General features: G+C 48.0%; 1 protein-coding gene across 1 annotated transcript in view; it reads left to right on the forward strand.

Moving 5' to 3' along the window:
- CARMIL1 (capping protein regulator and myosin 1 linker 1) overlaps positions 1–20,585 on the forward strand; it is a 1,545,633-nt gene that overhangs the window by 1,142,995 nt on the left and 382,053 nt on the right. The window contains exons 24-26 of the mRNA XM_069613644.1: positions 4,013–4,111; positions 16,851–16,979; positions 17,118–17,249. Coding sequence (XP_069469745.1) covers positions 4,013–4,111; positions 16,851–16,979; positions 17,118–17,249 — 360 coding nt within the window. The remainder of the gene's footprint in view (positions 1–4,012; positions 4,112–16,850; positions 16,980–17,117; positions 17,250–20,585) is intronic.

Here is a 20,585-nt window from a genome sequence, read left to right on the forward strand (position 1 = left end):
GTTCTGGGCCCTCAGGTCGTTACTTCCGTTCCTCAAGGGCAAGGTGGTGAGGATCTTCACTGACAACACCACCACGATGTTCTACATCCGGAAGCAGGGAGGTACCAGATCCCCAGCCCTATCCAAGGAGGCGCAGGATCTGTGGCACTGGGCCGTCGCTCAAGGGATGTTTCTGGTACCCTTCCACCTGGCAGGAATAAAGAACACCATCGCCGACTCACTCAGCAGGGAGCTGCGCTCGTGCCACGAGTGGGAACTGCGACAGGATCTAGTGGATCTGCTATTCCAATGATTGGGCAATCCCCAGATCGATCTATTCACGACAGCGACGAACACCAAGTGTCAGAGGTTCGCCAGCAGATTTCCCCAGCCGGGGAGCATGGGCGATGCCTTCTCATTCCCCTGGGACGGCCTGTTCCTGTATGCGTTCCCACCGTTGCCGTTGCTGCTGCGACTCATCAACCAACTCAGTGTCATGACCTACAGAACGCGCCCCTTTTGGACTTCCTGGTCCTTGTCTCAGCGGGGCTTACACTCCCTGGTACTCCCAACATGGCCGTCCAGCTTGAAACACCTTCCTCGCTCCACACGTTGGACGTAGCGTGTTCTATTAATATACCACGGCCCCGCGGCTTCCCGCGTCTCAATGCTATTGCGACGTAGTGACCAGATGTGTGCTCCGTAGCTTGCGGTATTGTTTTCCCTGATTCTGTCCCCTCTAAACTCCACTCCTAGTCCCTCTCCTTTCCTTCTTACTTCCTGGACTTGTGTGCTGTGTAGTGCACCCTCTTACTTTCCCGGATTCCTGGATCGTTGTATCCCGGAACTTTGAACGCACGCTGGAGTCGGAAGAGACTCGTGCAGCCTTATTCAAGACCCGATCCGTCCGCAAGAAGGCATCGACCAAGAAATCCAGCAAAGATCGGACTCAGGTGGGAAGGGGGGAACTCCTTGACACTCAGACGGTCCTGGTGCAGGATGATCCTTGTCGCACCGGCGTGGACGAGACAGATCTGGTTCCCGGACCTTCTGGACATGTCAGCGTCCCCCCCAGTCAAACTGCCGACTGACACGGATCTCCTCGCCAGAGAAGGAGGCGCCGTCCTCCCCCACGACCCAGGGTCGCTGAACTTGCAGGCCTGGCACCTGCAGCACTAGAGTTTGGAGGGTACGATATCCCGGCGGACTGCAAGGAGGTGCTTGCAACGGCCAGGGCGTCCTCGACTCTCAAGTGCTATGGACATAAGTGGAAGAGGTTCTCTGTCTGGTACCATGCACAGAAGATTAACCCTCTGCGGATTACGGCCCCCCAGGTGCTGCCGTACCTACTGTCGCTGGCCAAGGCGGGGCTAGCACACACCTCCATCAAGATACATCTAGCGGCGATCTCCCGCTACACCAGAACTCCGGGGCGATCATCTATGTGGTGCCATCGCCTGATAAAGGAGTTTATGAAAGGATTGTCCCGATCATTCCCATCGGTGAAGGCTCCAGCCCCGGCGTGGGAGCTCAATGTGGTGCGAGCAGGCTCATGGTGCCGCCATTCGAGCCGCGGCATTCGGCACCGTTGAAGTTCCTCTCGTGGAAGACTGCGTTTCTTGTGGCCATCACCTCCGCACGACGAGTGGGAGAGATCCAGGCCCTCTACTGTAAACCTCCATACCTGACTTTCCACGAGACGAGGGTGGTGCTGAGGATGCACCCCTCCTTCATGCATAAGGTGCCGTCGGACTTCCATCTCAACGAGCCCTTGGTGTTACCTGTTTTCTTCCTGTCGCCTTCGTCACCAGCTGAGAGGACTTTGCACTTGCTGGATGTAGCTAGAGAGCTGAAGTTCTTCGTGGACCGCACAATGAGCTCTCGGAAGACATCACAACTGTTTGTGTATTTTGGAACTGCGAACCAAGGGTAATGCCCTCTCGAAGATTTCCATTTCCAGATAGCTCTCCGGCTGCATCATGCACTGTCACCTGTTGGTAAACCGACCGTTGCCCGGCCGTCCGAGAGCCCACTCGACCAGAGCGATCGTTGCTACCACGGCGTTCTTGTCTGGCGTACCCCTGCTGGACATCTGCAGGGCTGCTACGTGGAAGTCGACGCACACCTTCACGAGATTCTACTGCGTTGACCGGGATTCCAGGGAGGAGTCCAGGGTCGGCCAGGCAGTGCTGCGCAACCTGTTCACCTGAAGGTGGGCCTGGTGAGGAGTTAAGAGTTGCTTAATGTTGAGTTGATGAAATGCTTAATGTTGAGCCTTGCCACCTCCCATGGTTGTGCATGTGTGTACTGCTATGTATTCTTATATTCATGAGCATGTGAATCCATGCCAGAGCCCATGCTGGAGAAGGAATAAGTTACTTACCTGTAACTGTTGTTCTCCAGCATGGGTCTGGCATGGATTCACATGCGAACCCTCCCTCCTACTGCTCTGCGGCTCTTCACTTGGTCCTACTGCCTCTTTCATGCTACCAAATCTGAAGAGGGCTGCCAGAGGAGGGGCTTAGGTAGAGGGCAGTCATTGACTGGGGGCAGTATGACCCAGAGACCAGTGATTGGTTACTAGTAGAAAGACAGTTCAGAAACGAAACTGAATCTGATTTTTTTCTTTACCGAGGATTCCCAGCCTGACGACAGGGAATTTTCATGAGCATGTGAATCCATGCCAGACCCATGCTGGAGAACAACAGTTACAGGTAAGTAACTTGTTCCTCGCCTCTTGCAGTGACAAGGCTCGCTTAACCTTTCATCCTTAGAAGTTCATAAATTGAGTATTACATAACTGGGTAATAATAAGAACTCCTATTACAAACCTTAGAAGCATGAATCACTATATAAGAATACAAATTGTCATATGCTACAAAAGGTCCCTGGACACCACTGCAGTTGGATAAGATCAGAATCCTAAAATACATGGGGGACTGCAAATACAGAGAGTGCAGTTACCCTTTGTGGGCAGGGTACATTGACAACCCACACGTGTTTCAGTCAGTCGAAAGGGCGCAGGTATATCCAACAAACATTGGAAGAGAGACTAAAATGCTTTTGTATGTTTTGTGATAGCCATTCTATGCAGTTTGGTGTCCAGACCATCCTTGAATTATACAGTTTTGATCATCATGGTGTTGTATTGGGTTGTAGGTAAAAGGGTCTACTGCAATTGATTCGAATGCAATAGTTTCAAGTCAAAAGGACCGGAAAAAAAAGGTTGTATTTGTTTTTGGTCGAACCACTGTTTTTGGTGTAAAAAACACTTGTTTTACCTATATGGAAGCCAAAAAAGAAAAATACATTTAAAAAAGGCATTTGACTTTTTTTTCAGTCCTTTTGTTTCGAAACTATTGTAATTCGAAACAATTTGTTCGACCCTTTGACTGGACACCAGTGTATTGGATTTAAGCCAAAAAAGAAAAAGTTGATTTCCTGCAACTTTGGTTCTCCTACTTGTTCAGTCTGTCAGCATTGAGTCTCAGCCTTGTCCCCACTTTCCCTTAGTAAAGGAAACAGAGCTGGATGTCATTCCATAACCTCTTAATTATCCTCCCCGACACTCCCCTTTGACTAAGTTTCAGGCTGTCCCTACTGGCTCATGGGTAGATAAAAGAGTATGATGAAGTGTTCTCAATCAGATTGTTTTTTTGTAGGACCTTCATCAAATATGCCAGTGTGGGATCCAGGATCAATGCCTTTGCCAGACCTCTGGAGAATATTTGCCTTTGTAGTTCATTGGACCTCGAAATCCACTGCAGAAGGGAAATCAATGGGAAATCATGAAATGCTGTTTATGGCACAAACAATCGATGAAAGATTCACTTGAGCCCATCAAGCTCTGATCCCTGTGTAATAAAGCCAAACTCCTTCAAAATGGGATTATTACAAAGCAATGATTTTCCATCACAGATTCGCTTTATTCAGTGTTTGAATCCAAAATCTGTGTGCCGTGAGAATCTGCGCGTTCGTGCTGCGCATCTTTGAATATTTGTTCTAACTTTTTTTAATGTTCTTTTCCTTCCAGATAGAAAACTATTTGCTACGAAATCACGAGACGAGGAAATACTTGCAGGAGCAGGCATATCGCCTGCAACAGGGTATTGTCACAAGCACCACTCAGCAGGTGAGAGAGCTATGGCTAGATAGTGCCCCACTACCATTGTCCACACAAAGCATGACATGCCTCACTCTCCAGCATACCCATGTGTGCCATGTCTTTCTCTAGAAATCAAAACAGGGATTTGATATACACAACCTTCCCTTTGTCAATGGTTGCATGTGTGTGTTTAGATTAATCAACGGGAAAGCATTGAGTCTTAGAGAATCTACTGTCTCAAAAGCTTTGCTACATATACGATTTACTTAAAAGTATCCCCCATGATTGATATCCACCTCACAAAGACTTGCCTGTCCACTAGGATTGCGTGGGAACAGGTAAGGCCTATCTCATCAGGCCTTACCTGTTCAAAAGTGTTGTGTCGAATCGCACAATCTCTTGGTGCATGAGGAACTCATGTTCACTTCAGGAAAACCTTCCAGCTAACCCTGGCTCTCCAACCTTTTGATGAATAATGCTACCTCCCTAGCAGCTCTGTGCCGAAAATTATTTGTTTAGAAACTCAGATAAATCTCTCCTTTATCACTCTGCCATAGTTTCCATTGGCACCAAAGTGCCATGTGATGCGTTCACCCGGAGGTTGCTGGGTGCTGGTAACATGTGCTGATCCATACCAGCCGCAGGGAGAAGGCCTTTCTCCCTCTCTGCAGCTCCGCTGCGAGGGATACCACCACGTCAGCAAGACCGCACCGCCTGGGCATCAGGAGACTGCTCCAGACAGCCGTTGCACGCCGAATCCACATCGCTGCCTTTAAAAATGAAATCTGCACTGAGCCGCGACAAGGCCCTGCTGGTTGCCCAGGCAACCCCTGTAAACATTTCCCCGAGCGGAAACTTGCCAGAGAAAATCTCCGGCCCGTCACCAGATCCCCATTGGCGCCAATACCCTGCCAGCTCCTCCCCTCCTGCCTTAAATGGAGGAGGAGGAGACCGGCAGGCGAAGCCGCAGGGAGAAGGCCGTGGGACAAGGCCTTTCTCCCTCTCTGCAGCTCTCCACTGCTCGGAGCTGCCGTCTGCCAGACCCCGCTGGGCCCATAAAGGTAAGGGTCATGCACCCCCTTGTGCGCTTACCAGGCTTTTAGTAATCAGGAACGAGCGACTCTGCTCACGCTTCGCATCGAGGCACAACCCTACATCCCCGCCCTCCATCACCATACGCAATGCCCACCTAAGAATTTGGTCGAGGGAATGCTATACCTCACCCAACCCTGCGCTCACCTCACAGAGTCTCCGCTCCCAAAGCAAAGCACCAGCCCACAACGGAGCCTCGCTCCCCAACGTGCCTGCTCAACGTAGTTCCCACATCAGGGCCGGCCCCCGAAGTTCCCACGGGCAACCCGCCCCCACCAGAGACACAGAGACACCTCCGCAAGCCAACTCACCCGCCCGCCATTATAACCCTAATGCTTATGTGGACTGCCATACCTATATGCTTACTACCCCCATGACTACCAGAGATACGGCCAGCACTGCCCCTAGTGCCACTGCTGATGTCCATGCCTGTGTGCCCACTGCCCCTTTGAATGTTATTGTTACTACTGCTCCTTTGAATGCCCTGAGTGCCACTGCTGATGTCCATGCCTGTGTGCCCACTGCTCCTTTGAATGTTATTGTTACTACTGCTCCTTTGAATGCTATTGTTACTCCCAGCACTGCCCCGAGTGCCATTGCTGATGTCCATGCCAGTGTGCCCACTGCTCCTTTGAATGCTATTGTTACTACTGCTCCTTTCAATGCTATTGATACTGCCACTGCTGATTTCCATGCCTCTATACCCACTGCCCCCTTCACTACTCTAAAGGAACCTGCCTGCATTAAGCTCACCAACCCACCAGCTTCAATCAGTAGCAGCACACCTGACCTAAAATGTGCCCTGGTGAACGCCAGGTCAATCCCTGCCCACACCCTGGATGTACACGACCTGATTACTAATGACCATCTAGATCTTCTCTTCATTTGTGAAACTTGGCACCACGAATCCTCTGGGCCCGCCCTCTCCCTGGCCATCCCCAACGGCTGCACCATATTCAGACAGGATAGGGTCGGCCAAAGAAGGGGAGGTGTTGCCGTTTTTGCCAGAGACACTCTTAACATTAGAAGAATTCAAAGTGACTTAGGACCCAACGCGGAATATTTTCTAATCAAACTCCTAACCTCGCCCACCTCCACCATAGCCTTCCATCTAGTGTACCGTCCTCCTGGTCCCTCTTCTGAGTTCCAAGAAGCGCTCCTACATGCTTTGTCCAACAACATCAAAGGAACATCAAAGATAGTACTACTAGGTGACCTTAACTTCGGCCTCAACGACAGTAACGATGCCCAAGCCTCTACTCTACATAAAGCCCTGTCCACCTTAGGGTTCATCCAGTCCATCACTGTGCCTACCCACACCAAAGGCCGGACGCTCGACTGGGTAGCGCATCATAACTGTCCAATCCTCATCCCCGAGATCTCCCACATCCCCCGGTCAGATCATTTCTGCATCAAACTCAACATCGCTACCACTACAGGACCCTTGAGACCCAACCCAGCATTGCCAGCAGCCCTCTCTAGAAGCTCGCGCAAACTCACTACTGAAAACCTCCTTCCTCACCTCCTTGTTCCGGCCCTCCAGGCTCCCTTCCGAATGATCCTAACCTCCTCGCAAACACCTTTAAGCAAGTCATTACTTGCGCTGTAGACACCATAGCACCGCTCACTCTAAAGAAAGCAAAGAAATCTAAGCACTCCAATGCCTGGTTCACCCAAGAACTTATAGAACTACAGTCCTCTAAAAGGCACCTGCTTGCGCCCTGGAGAAAAAACCCAAACGAAACAACCAAAACAGCCTTCAAAAACTGTTGTAGACAGTACAAAATAGCCATCACTCAGGCTAAAGCTGCTTCCTTCAACACTAGGATCGACAATGCCAAATCTGGGACCAAAGAGATCTTTGCAATCTTCAGGGAACTTGAGACTCCTACCACCCCTCCTTCAACCATCATTAAGGATGACTCCTGGTGTAACACTATTCAAACCGCCATGCTAGACAAGCTTGACACGCTGCACGCCAAAATTATAGCACACCAAAAAGCCTTACTATCCATATTAGAAATACAGCCCCTTTCCCTTCCACCTGCCGCTGCCGAGGAGCTACCCATCTTTGACTTCTCTGACCTGACTGAAGCAGAAGTTATAGACCTTATCAAATCCATTAAGCCCTCCAACTGCAAAGGGGATGCCTGCCCTGCACACATCATTAAAGAATGCGCCCACTCCTTGGCTCCCTTCATCACCACCTTCATTAATTCATCCTTCCGCTCAGCTCAGATACCTACCTCCCTGAAGGAGGCCTGGGTCCGGCCACTCCTAAAGCAAGCGTCATTTGATCCAATTGCTACAGGGAACTACAGACCAATCACTACCGCCCCCTTCTTGCTAAAGATCCTTGACAAAGCAGCCTACCTGCAAGTTCAAAAATTCCTGGAAGAAAACCAACTCCTAGGGCTGCGCCAATCGGGCTTCAGGCCTCGTCATGGCACAGAAACTGCTCTACTGGATCTCAAAAACCAAATCGACGACCTAAGAGACGCCGGCAGGCCGGCTCTCCTTCTCTTGCTAGAACTGTCGGCCGCATTCGATTTGGTAGATCACAAGACCCTATGTCATCACCTGTCCACCACTGCCAATTTCTCCCCGAAAGCTTGCAAATGTTATCATCCTTCCTCAAAGAGAGAGTTATGAAAGTGTTCTCCGACTCCTCGAGTGCTGCCCCCAGTCCCATCAAATGAGGTGTCCCTCAAGGGTCCTGCATATCACCAACTCTTTACAACCTCTTCACGGGGCCACTGTTCCGACTCCTTGACGCCATGGGCATCGCATACACCAACTATGCCGATGACACACAGGTGCTCATCCCTCTGACTGGGGACTACCACACAGACACAAATACTCTCAATCGCATCTACTCCACCATCCATGCATGGATGGCTGAAAACTGGCTATGCCTAAATAGCGAGAAAACAGAACTCTTGCTAATTGGATCTACAGCCACACTCAGTAAACTAGGTGCGCATTACAACGCATTTTCAATAGATAACATCCCCATTACCGTGTCCAAAGTCATCAAGACTCTAGGCGTATACCTGGAACCTAGCATGACCATGGACAGACAGGTGAATGCCGTTGCTTCCTCAGCTGCATACCACTCCAAACTAATCAATGCAGTAAGGCCATTCTTGTCTCAAGACAACTGCATCACCATTGCAAGGGCCATTATTGGATCGAGGCTAGATTACTGTAACGTACTCTATGCCGGCACATCCCAAAAGATACTGTCTAAACTTCCAGTTGCACAGAACAACGCCTTGAGGGCCGCAACTGGTACAGATCGCAGAGAGCATATCTCTGGGGTAAGAAGGCAGGTCCATTGGTTGCCCGTCAAAGAAAGGATCCTCTTCAAAACACTGGCCATTGCACACAAATGCATCCATGGATTGGCACCTACATACTTAGCTCAGAGGATTACCAAAAAAACGCCCTCCAGACCGTCTAGGTCGGCGTAATGCCAATCGCCTCATTGTTCCTCATACACGAAGAGTTAGAGCTGGTGGCTCTAGTTTCACTACCTTGGCTGCAACTCACTGGAACTCCCTCCCTTCCCAACTCAGGATGATCGAATCACACACAACCTTCCGTAAAGCCTTGAAGACTGAACTTTTTGCCTAAGCTCATCAGCCAGCGCCCAGTTTATGACTGTCTCTGCCTACTGCACCCGAATCGTAACCCTCTGTAATGGATGTAACTGTCTTATTTATTGTACTGGGCTGCTATCTTGTAACCCTTAAGCAAGCCTGCATACATATCCTTCCCAGCGCCTCGATGGCCATGGGTTGCAGCGCGCTATATAAATACTAAAATAAAACTATTTTAAAGTATATGTACATGTACTAAAGGCAAAAATATATATTTTGTTAAGATGTATATTTCCATCCAATGAGCAGTGTATCTGTTAAATACATTGTTAAATCTGCCCAAAACACCTGCATGCAGGAGTAACTGCAGTACCATTGTCGGAACACTTGCTCTCTTGAACGCGTATGAATACTACAGTTCATACCACTGACACCCACAAACTGCATATCGGAGCACATCTTAAAAATGGCACCATATGTTCCAGCCACACTCCTCCTGTCCTACTCTCGCTGAACCTCCTGTACGATCCCTAATTTGATTCAGCAGAGTATTGTTTGAGGGGAGCAGGCAGCCCAGGCTTGCCCGAGAGTCGAGCTTAACTTCACTATACCATTATTACATCTCGAGGCCAAAACGCTTCTAAACTCCTAATCTCCTCCCTTATTTTCTCCCGCTCCTCTCTTCTCTTTGGACTCCCTGTCTCTCACCTCACACCACTAAAATCCATCTTTCACTCCTCTATCGGTACTCTGTCTTCTTGGCCCTTGAGACTCTATTTCTACCTCACTTTCTCAACTCGGCTGGTTTCCCTTCCTCTCACAATTGAAATTTAAATTCCTCTGTCTTGTCTACAAATCTCTCCATGACCTCGCCCCCCCTATCTTTCTTACCTCCTCTCATTTTACTCTGCCTCCCATTCTCTCCGCTCAGCCGATCTCTACCTTCTCACTGTACCCCCAACCCCTTGTGCCTCCTCACGCTTCTGTGCCTTCCAACTCTTGGCCCCCCTCCACTGGAACTCCCTACCTCTCTATCTGCTCCACCCCTACCTACTCGTCCTTCAGCTCCTCCCTGAAAGCCCTTCTTCTCCACTCCCCCCCTGACTCTCCGTCCCTACCTCTCTTCCCCCCCACAAATCCCCCTGGCCCTCCCTTCCTTTCCCCTCCCAGCCCCTTGTGCCTCCTTACGCTCTGCTACTTCCTCCTCTTGGCCCCCCACCACTGAACTCCCTACTTCTCTCTATTCGCTCCACCCCCTCCTACTCATCCTTCCGCTCCTCCCTGAAAGCCTTTCCCCTCCCCTCCACTCCCCTTCCCCTCCTCCTGCTGACCTCAAATTGGATACTGAAACCACCAGGGGGTATAGGAGGTCACCTGGAGGAAGCACTGTGTCCACTGTCCCTTCTCCCCTGGGTGGAGCGCCTCGTGAGGCCAGGGAGGTGAGGCTGCTAACCAATAGTTCTCCTGGGGCTGGTACTCAGTGGGTGGATCACATGGGGAGGGAAGCTTCCTATGGGATTAGCAATGACCTGGGGAGAACATGATATACCCGCAGCTCACCTAACTTTAGCCCACCTTCCTATAACCCTAATGCCAGTTCCAGACCCACTGTTACCATGTGTTTCTATTACACTTCATGTATGTGAAGTACTGAGAAGAAGAAGATCAGGGACGATGCAATAAGAGTTCCTCTTCACAATGTTAAGATACAGAGGGACTCTACCAATTCCTGGGAGACTGACCCATTTATTACTGAGACAAGGAAGAGGACCAACTACTCAAATATAGTTCCCCTTCCTAATGCCAAGACGAGGATGAACTCTAATTCCTGGAAGACTGACTCACTTTGTACTAAGACGAGGAACTGATGCAGAGTACTAAAGAGTGACACGCAGAACCAAAGTGAACAGTCTAGTCATTATCAATTTGATTGTTGCATAAAAAGTGAGGAAGGACTCCGACATGAGGCAAACCCTCCCTGGAGGAGCCACGAGTGTCTTAACAGGCCAGGAGAGAAGGCGGAAGCTGTCTGGGATGCCGAGAATGGAGAGAGGGAGTCTGAAGCCGGTCCAGGACGTAACGACCACACGGACAGCAGGTGGGCTGCCACTCCAGGCATCCCCAAGCCATGTAAGCACGCAGTGAGGAGGACATGCTACCGGGAAGCAGAAGAAAAATCCTGAGCCGCTGCAGACAAAAGGAGACTCTAGAACGCCACTGGAGTCCTGTGACCGAGCCCAGCTACCCGCAAGGAGCTGATACCCGCGTAGACCACGCAAACAGGTATCCAGATAATCAGAGAGGTGCTGGAGGTCTGGGAAGACCATGGTACGAGAGAGATTGGGATAAGAGGGTCTGTGACCCTAGAGCCGTGGAGAGATGGCAGGAGAATGAACCAAGCCGAAAAGTGGAGAATTAGAAATCAGTGTTGCGAGTCTGGGACCCGCACCCCTAACAAAATAGCAACCTCGTGACTGTTCATAGTCACAATACCTGGGAGAGAAAGAAACCCGGTGGGCTGTGAGGGAAGAAGAGTAATAAGAGAACGTGGGTTGAGTGGTTACCAGACATTTGATTAAAAAAAATTGGTCGACTGGACAAAATAAAAATAAAAATTCGACCATTTGGTTTTCGACGAAATTACGTCGACCAAATGTCCTGTCGACCAATTGTTTTCGATGAAATGTCCGGACACCGGGTTGAGTACCCAAAAGAAGTGGAAAGGATCATCATTTGTGCATCTTCGTAGTCACAGCATTAGTGTCTGGCAGGAGAGTATACCAGACCTATACTTTGTGAGCCAAGGAGGCTACTCGCATATAAAGCCTGTGAAAAGCCAGGGGAAGGGAGAGATTCCCCTTGGCCCTGAGAACTTTATTTTGCATCTGTATAAAAACCAGAGAACTTTGTGTTGCACCTTTTTGACAGCCTAAGAAAGGTCAGGGGAAGAAAGACACCCTCCCACCCCTGATGTTGAGAACTTTGTTTTGGTACCTTGAAGATCCCAAGAAAGACCAAAGGGAAGGGAGACTTTCCACCGACATTGAGGACTTTTTTTTGTAAAGCGTACAATGCTACAGAAAGGATTAGAAACTATCCTTGGTGTTACTTGGAACACTGAACTGTGCATACTGGGACGTTCAGTACCTCCAGAAAGAAACATCTCTGCCTGCTAAAGGGAGTCATTCTCGCATGCCAAGGAGACAAAACCCTCCCTCCAAGACGTCCAGAAGTAGGCAGTCATTCCTCTGGACCAACCTTCCCCCTTTTTCTGTTAGTTTACTTAAGAATTATATGTAACAAACAGTTTGAGGGTTGTGCGCACAGGACATTGAATTTTTATGATTTCATGATTTCGGCGATCCAGACAAGATCCTTAGCGTTTACTTTGAGGAAGGGAAACCCTGTCTTAGAGGATAGGTAGGTTTTCCTTTTCTTTTATTGAGCTTAAATAAAGCTGATTGTCACCTGTGTGTCAGTTGCCTCACTCTGCACCCTGTGAGGCGCCAGGAATCAGACGTGGAAGCAGAGGAGTCATAGTTTTGGCTATAAACATTCATTTGAAATCAAAACGGTTTAGCAAATGCCTTACTATCCCTATTCTAGGAGGTATTTCCTTACCTCAACAAAAGCTAAGGGGTCTGTCTGTTGTCCAGATGTCCATAGTAAAAGCATGTCCTGTGTCTGAAATCCTATTCTGGCCCTCACACTCTAAAAAGTAACTCTAAGGTGTAAGGGCTATTCAATTGGATCTGAAGGTGCACCAATGTTCCAATTCATTGAAAAAGATATAACGCCAACCAAAATGTTCCAAATGGACCATGTTCACAGTTCCAGGGAATGGTTCCCTTCCCCAGGTTGCTGTTAACAATATGTAAGTCTGCTGTAGCCCAGGGATGGTGTCTTCCTCTTACTTCAAACACAGTTCTCTGGGAAATAGCTCTCCTCCCCAGGTTCCTTTTAGCAGATAAGTTCAAAACAAAAAATCTTGTTTCAAAATAGTTAAAGGTCCTAGGGCATGTGACTTCCTAAGGATTCTCTTGTAACTTAATACAAATTTGATTTGCCTGGTATACTTCCCTTCCAGGTCTTCCTTACAATCTTTTACATACTTTTACTTCACCTGGGATTTTCTCCTACTTGAACTTCCATTGCATTTCTCTTCACCTTGTGTACTTTCCTGCCAGGACTTTCATATCATATCTTTATTACAGTTCTCGTTTACTCACGAAACAATACCATCCCAATGTTGGCGTATCATTTCTTGAATGGTTCTCTCTTTCAAATATTTGACTTTTACCCCTCTTTCAAGTTCGTTCACCATTACTCGGTTTTCTCTCTCTGCACCTTTAAGGTGCAGGTTCAACAACCCGTTCGTGAAATAGCTTCTTAGCTTTTTCACATATTTCTCTTTGCTCATTCTTGGTTTATCTTTTAGGTCTATTAGCTTCTCCACATGCTTCACTTTGTTTATGGATAGTTACTTTGAAGCAGCGCATACTTTCGGGTAACCTTTTCTGCTTCCATTTGCTTCGTGTTGTGGGCTAGGCAGAGACTTGTCATCCGCTGTACCTCGGCCGGGCCGGTCTTAGGTTTCTGCTGCCTTTCTCTCTTGGGCAGCGCATCTTCTGCACTTCAGTTCCTTCTCCTGCTGGGCTGATTAGCCTCCGTAGCGTTTCCCGCAGCGTCTTCTCCCCCAACATTCCAGCCGGTGCTCATGCAGGTAACCGTGCAGCTCAGTGTCTGCAGCTCTCTCTCATTGCTATCGTCTGTCTGGGTTTTAAACTTCCCAGTGTGATTAAAGAGTTTCCAAAGACTAGACTGCAGCATAGGTTTCCCGGCCTTGGTGATCTTTACTGTTTTTTGTCTGTTCCTTGTCTCAGTAATTGATGGAAGATTATTTGTGTTGTTGAGCAAGCTTGTATGAAATTCTCTCAGGAGTAATCCTTACTGGTTCTTGCCTCTTCTTCGTCTCAGTAATTAATGTATTACTCTGGTTGTCATGTCATGACATATTAATACTATATTCAGTACATGGATGAGGAGAATTGGTGCAATAAGCCATTAAGGCTTGTGGAATGGAGGGAACATCGCCAAGAGGTAATGGGGGGTATGTGTCTTTTCCCAATGGCATCCTCCCTTCTCCCCGAGGGTCGCCTCCCCGCTGGTGGTCCTCTGTCATATAGCCTCGCCCAGGGTCAGGATCAGGTAGCGGCTGCCGTGACCTGGCCACATAGGGAGAGACTTCCTCTCAACCCTTACACTGCCGTACCTGAAAAGGAGAGAGACAAGCATCTGATTTCCTGTTTGGAATTGAACTTGGCAGGCTGGAAGCTGGCGAAGAGCCTTTAGTGGGCTCAAGAATGGAGAGTGACCTTGGCTATGTGGTGGTAATGACTGCAGCCTGAAAACCTTCCTGGGGAGTGGAGTAATCCTGCCCATATCCAGGGAAGGTATCCACAGAGCAACGGGTTGAAAGCACTGGGTCATTCCCCACTAGGAGAGTGTTTCCCAGGCAATCCAGGGCAAAGGGGTGCAAAGACAAGGTCATGCCCCTTTAAGAGAGCATTGGTTCTACAACCACAGACTTCAGGAGAGCAACATCTCTAAGAAGGCAAGTTGAAGAGCCAAAAACAAGGCGGACTGGCTGCATTAAACTCCCTGAGACTCAATTAATATAAAGGCATTCGCATGGATTTTGGTCACTTTGAGATATTGCTTATTAAAGTTAAGATTTTGACATTGGACTAAAGGCTCTAGGTCCTCTTAGACTAGAACCTGTAGACCTAGATTATTTACTCATCCACCATGGCACTGAAACAATACTTTATGCTTCAGCTAACATACCTTAAACCCATAGGCCCTTCCCTCCCCTGACTGTAATACCCAGCTAAAATAAACTCAACGAGGGTCCGTGACTTAGAGAAAGAGAGAAAACCAGACAGAAAGGACAGCGGAATTGGAATATCTGCATGGTCCTGGCTTTACCCTTGGGTCCACTCTTACAAAATTCCAACAAGTAGGCTTTTCTTGTCTTTGTAGAACCCCCGTTGTTGCTGTCTTCTGACTGGTAGCTGTGATTCACTTGAGAATAACATTGTGTTCCATCTAAAAATGTGCATCTCAAGCATTCTGTTCCTTCTACCACATGACAGCTGGTATTCCGGGCCATGGGTAGCGTGCATCACCTGAGACTAAATCATAATAGAGTAAAAAAACACGGACAGGCATCCAGTAGCAGACTACCGTAGGGGCCAATTCACAGCAGGGTGAAATAGCAGCAGTGAGGACCTCAGTTGCAGTAAAATAATGGTGAAAGACCTCCACAAAAAGACAACAGTGTGGACCCATAGGTGGAATCATAAAATAGGAGCGAGGAATGACACTTTGGAGATACCAATGGAGATATTGAGGAGTAGAGTCACATTGAGCGTGTGATGGTATAGAAAATCCCAGAGAAAACAGGGTGGCATGGTCACAGATGGCCTCAAGAACACAGTAAGACAGTTGAACGATTTTTCATCAACAGTCAACTGCGTGTTTGCCAAAGACGACTATTAAGCTTGAAGGCTCACAATCTGATTCTATCTAGATATGAATCAATGAACAGGCCTTCGATCGTGTTTGATGATGGTGCTGGTTTAACAGGATATATTACCAGTTATAGAAAAACAACCGCAGGGTTTCTAGAAAAGGAGTGGATTGCACTGCCTTCTTTTTGGTACTTAAAACATTTCATTATGCAACTAGACAAGACTAAGCACTGATACAGACAGTGGCAGATTTAAGGCAAAGGGCCCCGTAGGCAAGACTGAAGAGGACCCAGGGTAGGCGGAGCTTAGGATGGGAGGAGTTGATGGCTATCACAAGTTCGTCTTTAGTGATACATGTCCCCTGTTAACATCACTAATCGGCTCCTGTTGCAAATGGTGTGCTTGCTGAGCCAGTTAAAAGGATACCATCACAGTGCGAATCCCTGTGCAGGCCAGACTGTTTGACTTTGAGGTGAGAAAGGCATAGCAGGGGGTCCCATAGGCATTTGTCCATTGTCGAGTTCTAAATCTGCCTATGGATACAGACCAGTGTCACGTGGTCCAAGTATACACAGGGAAAATACAACTAATTCAAGAATCACTGTCTACATTTTTAGTTCCTCACAAAAGGGACACAGAGGGTGATAAGACCAATCTCGAAATATGTATAAGTCCCCAAATTGCAACTATCGGACAAATTGGAACCTTATACATAAAATGTTCTAATTTTAGTTTTGACCTGAAAGTGCATATTTCTTAAAAATGATTAGATGAAATAACAGGGAGTCTTCTGGGTTATAAATCAAAACAAGCGTACGTTTAGTAAATCAAATGTCAAGGTCAGTCGTTCTCTCACTACATTTGTTTGGATTTTTTTTTTACTTTTGGCTATTCGGTGGTGCATTAGTGCCACCTAGAAGCCAAAACTATTACTTTAGAGTACAGTTTGGAGGGGGTATGACGTGGGATAAGGGTCACACAAATTGTACGGTTAGCCATTTACTCATCACGTTGCTGCCCATGACCATGCGAATTACTATGGCCATTTTCACCCACTTCCTTCCCAAAACATATATTTAGGGATCTCCCTTCCCTAGCACTAACAAGCACTAACATCAAACTTTGGCCTCCCAATGTTATTTCTGAGTAGTGTGCGCATATTTAATGACGTAATTGCAGCTACAAATTTGCTACTGTTGTAATTAAAATGTCTTAACCAAGTGTGCCGTCAAACACTTGATTTATATATGTTTCCTTGCACTGAAGCCGTGATAAAAACAACCAGCAAGTTTGGGTATTGGATATACATTTTCCAGGCACGGCTATTAACTGCCCAAGTGCACACACAATGTTCTAGCTGTTGCCATCTTAGAACCAGGTAGTTCCCTTCTAGCCGTGCCTGGAAAATGCCTATCCAATGCCTACACAAAAGCCAAAACTGTTGGCTCTGTAAATATTCGTTAATTCTAGTTTGGTTGTTTGGTGCACTGCAAACAGTCATGTCAGTTACTATTTTGCTTCTTTGTGTTTTATGAGCAGATGATTGACAGGATGTGTGTGAAGGTCCAAGATCACCTCAACTCGTTGAGAAATTGTGGTGTAGATAGTATACAGGATGATGTGAAAGCTGCAGAAAGACTCATGCGGGATGCCAAGAATTCCAAAACGGTAAGCCCTGCTGAATGTCCATTTATGAAAAGAAATAGCAGGAAACGCAATAAAATAATGCAACCCGAAAATGTGTATACATTTTGCGAACCAGAAATATTAAAATACCAATTCACAGAATGGTTGTATTTGTTGCAGCTGTTACCAAATCTGTATCACCTTGGGGGAGCTGCCTGGGCTGGAGCCAATGGCTACCTATCCAGTCCAATACAGGAAACGCTGGAGTCGATGGCTGGAGAGGTTACGCGTGTTGTGGATGAACAGATGAAGGTATGGAATTGGGTTGGGGAATGCTGCCTTTTGGCACAAATTGTTTGGTGCCCCAATAATGGGGAATTCACCATCCACCATATAGAGCGTTAGAAATGAAAATAACGGCCCTAGGGGACACCCGCAGAAAGAAGCCAAGAGAAGAAGTACAAAAGTGAACAGAAGACTACTGATCTTTTACTTGATTTTATCATTCAAAGGTTGCAAGTGTTTTCAAATATGTTCCTCATTCATGAACTAGGTTTTTCCCATTTGGTGTTTTAAATTCAGTCATATGAACGGACCTTGGGAAATGGTTAATGTAAGAATTTAAAGAGAATGTATGCATATATAACTGACCTTCGTTTGAGAGCTTGTCCCGCTTTCCATATAATACAGTCCATGGGCCTCATCACAGTTCCGGCGGTAACCCCTTCAAGTTACGGTAATACCCCTCCGTCCGATCACGAGCCGGCGCAAATACCGCCGAATGTAAATTCATCCGGCGCTCTTACCGCCGGCGGTATCTGCGTCGGGAACTCCAAGCTCCAAGCTCAATCACAGCTGCATCGCATCGTAAGTCCATATGCACCTGTAATAGTGCCACAAACTTGCGCTAATACCGCTGAAAATACAGCGCAATTACATCCAGCTGGAGATAAACAGGGGCTCCCAGTGCACTCCAGAGGGCTACATAAAGAACACCCCTACCCCAAACACTGTTCACAACACCATGCTGCCATTATCTACTGTGATCTGGGACAGGCTCATGCTGCACCTGGAAGTTGAGATGCAGGACAACCGGGCCAGAGCAAAGGGGTTGGGGGAGGAGGAGGAAGAGGAGAAGAGGCCAAGCAAGCCGTGCACCCATCCCCAGGGACAGGCCCTCACTGACACCCAGTTGGGCACCCTGTACCGCCTCAACAGGAAGACCATTACTGAGCTGGTCAGTACAATACAGGAGGACATATGGAGCAGGACTAACATCCGTACACCTGTGTCCCCACTGCTTAAGCTATTGTCAGTATTAGAATGTTGGGTATTGGCACCTTCCAGCACTGTGTGGCCATGATGCACGGCATGGCATTGCCCACATTCTGTGCAGTTCTTGCCCAGGTGATCGATGCCCTCCTGCGGCATGTCCAACACCACATTGCACTGCCCACCACCCAAGCCCAGGTCAATGCCATGAAGGCACAGTTCTATGCTGTTGCCCAATTGCCTAATGTGATTGCATCCCTGAACTGCATCCATGTTATGTTGGTGGCCCTCCAGGCCCACAAAGCAGTATACCGAAATCACAAGTACTACCCCTCCGTCAATATGCAGGTGACCTGCAACTCCAACCACATCATCGCCCACTGATGTGCCTGCTACCAGGTTCCACCCACGGCTCCATGGTCCTACTGGGTGAGTAAATCTGCCTACATGTATGCACTTTGAAGCACCTGGCCAAATTGAGGGGTTGAGAGTGGGGTGTGTGAATAATGACACAACGGATGGCATGAGAAGTAAATGCAAAAGCAGTACCCGGCCAGCTCCTGCACCAATGACCGAGTACAGCCCAGGGAGCATACACATGTTGGACACACCTGGACGGACATATTGACGAACACATACAGAGGCGATTCAAACCACACACACTGAGAAACCAAAGGGTGTCTCACCGACTAGTCCATTGGGATTTGTCATCCAGGTCGCCGGGGCACGGGGCTACTGGATCCAGACCCCGGGGGTCGACCAGTGCGGGAGGATCACCTTGATGAGGGGTCGCTGGTCAGTGAGAGTGGGGCACCTGGAGGAGAGACGTGGTATCCCTGTCCCCATTTACCTGTAGAACACTCTTATTCCATGTACAATCTAGGAACTTTATCTTCTCCCCCCTTTCCTACACACACTCTGCTACACGGACAAAGCCCTTCAAGGAAAGACAGACTCACACACAACCAGGCCGTTTGACATGTCCCAACATCAGGGTCATCGGAGTCAAAGGAAGAAAAAGTTCCCAAGTATGGGAAACTCCCGCCCCCTGCATGCTATCACAGGCCAAAATAGCCAAACATTAAATGAATATTTTGTACAGATGTATACCTTTTTTAATGGTCCGACAAGTATGTTATAGATGCCGCTTTGGGCTATGGGTTGAGCCCACAGAGGATTTGAACATAATAGATTCACATTAATTCAAAACATTCTTTTCTTTCAAAGAGATATATATATATATACACACATACAAAATTTGGAATATATTTTAAAAATAAATTGACCCACCCAACGCCGTTAGAGAATAAATCCCTTCATCAAGGCTCTTGATCAGTTGGAATTTCTATGAACAATCAGAGAAAAACATTTTTCCAACAACAGGGTAAGGCAGAGTCAGTCACTTAACCTTAATGCCTCGCACCTGAATCTTGTTAACTTTGCCCACTGGGATAAAAGGTGGAGCTTGAGGCGAGAAGGACAGCCTGAGCAAGCAGGACCAGCAGAACGGAAGGGCAGGAAATCCCAGGAAGGAGACGCGACTATGGAAGCAGAGCAGACAGGACCAGGAGGCGAAGGAACGGCCGTGGTCCTACCAGCTGCGAGGTTAAAGTCGCTGCAGAATCCCAAAGCAAGAACTCTCTGCCACTGCAGAAGGCCACAGCAGTACCTCCTTCATGTGCGGCGTGAGGATTTGAATGGAGGCTAGCCGCGCTGGGCCAAAAGCATTGACTGAACAGAAGTTCTTGATGAACTGTATCAGCCACTGCCGGTGAGTGAAGAGGGAGACCGGCTTGTGTTGATAAATGAAAAGCACATTAACGTTTGAAGTGCTTGTTAGGTTGTCGAGAAACCTCGAGCGAAAGCACATTGTAGCAACAATGAAGAATGCCGAGATGTGCGTGTGTGAGAGAATAAGCTGCAAAAAAAAGTAACTACGAAAGGAGGCAAATAGTCAAAGTGGTCATACAAGGAGAAAGTCAAAGGTACAAGTCCCCTCGTACAGTCGAAAGTCTTTGACAAGAAGTGAAAGGAACTGCAGATACCAGAAGGCCTTGGGAGAGGAGGCCCGTAGTATAAACCCTTGAACTGTATCCAGTATTGTGGATTGTGCGTAGGACGGCAGCCTTGAGAAAGAGAAGCTTGATTGTGAAAGGTCAGCGCACTTGCTACAATATAACAGAGTGGCCCGGCGAGACGTGATCGCCTATCGGAAGTCTCTGTATCGAACTGGCAAGTACATAAAAGTGCAAGCATGAAAGATTGCAAAGTAACACGTGTGATTCTGGCAGTATGAAGACTCACGCCAGATGGATGGAAGCCAGAACTGCCTACAGAGGAAGGTCGGAGCCCAGAGGAGGCGGGCCTGAGTGTACC

The sequence above is a fragment of the Ambystoma mexicanum genome, chromosome 5p, assembly GCF_040938575.1.
Source record: "Ambystoma mexicanum isolate Mex_15411 chromosome 5p, UKY_AmexF1_1, whole genome shotgun sequence".
Lineage (NCBI taxonomy): Eukaryota > Metazoa > Chordata > Amphibia > Caudata > Ambystomatidae > Ambystoma > Ambystoma mexicanum.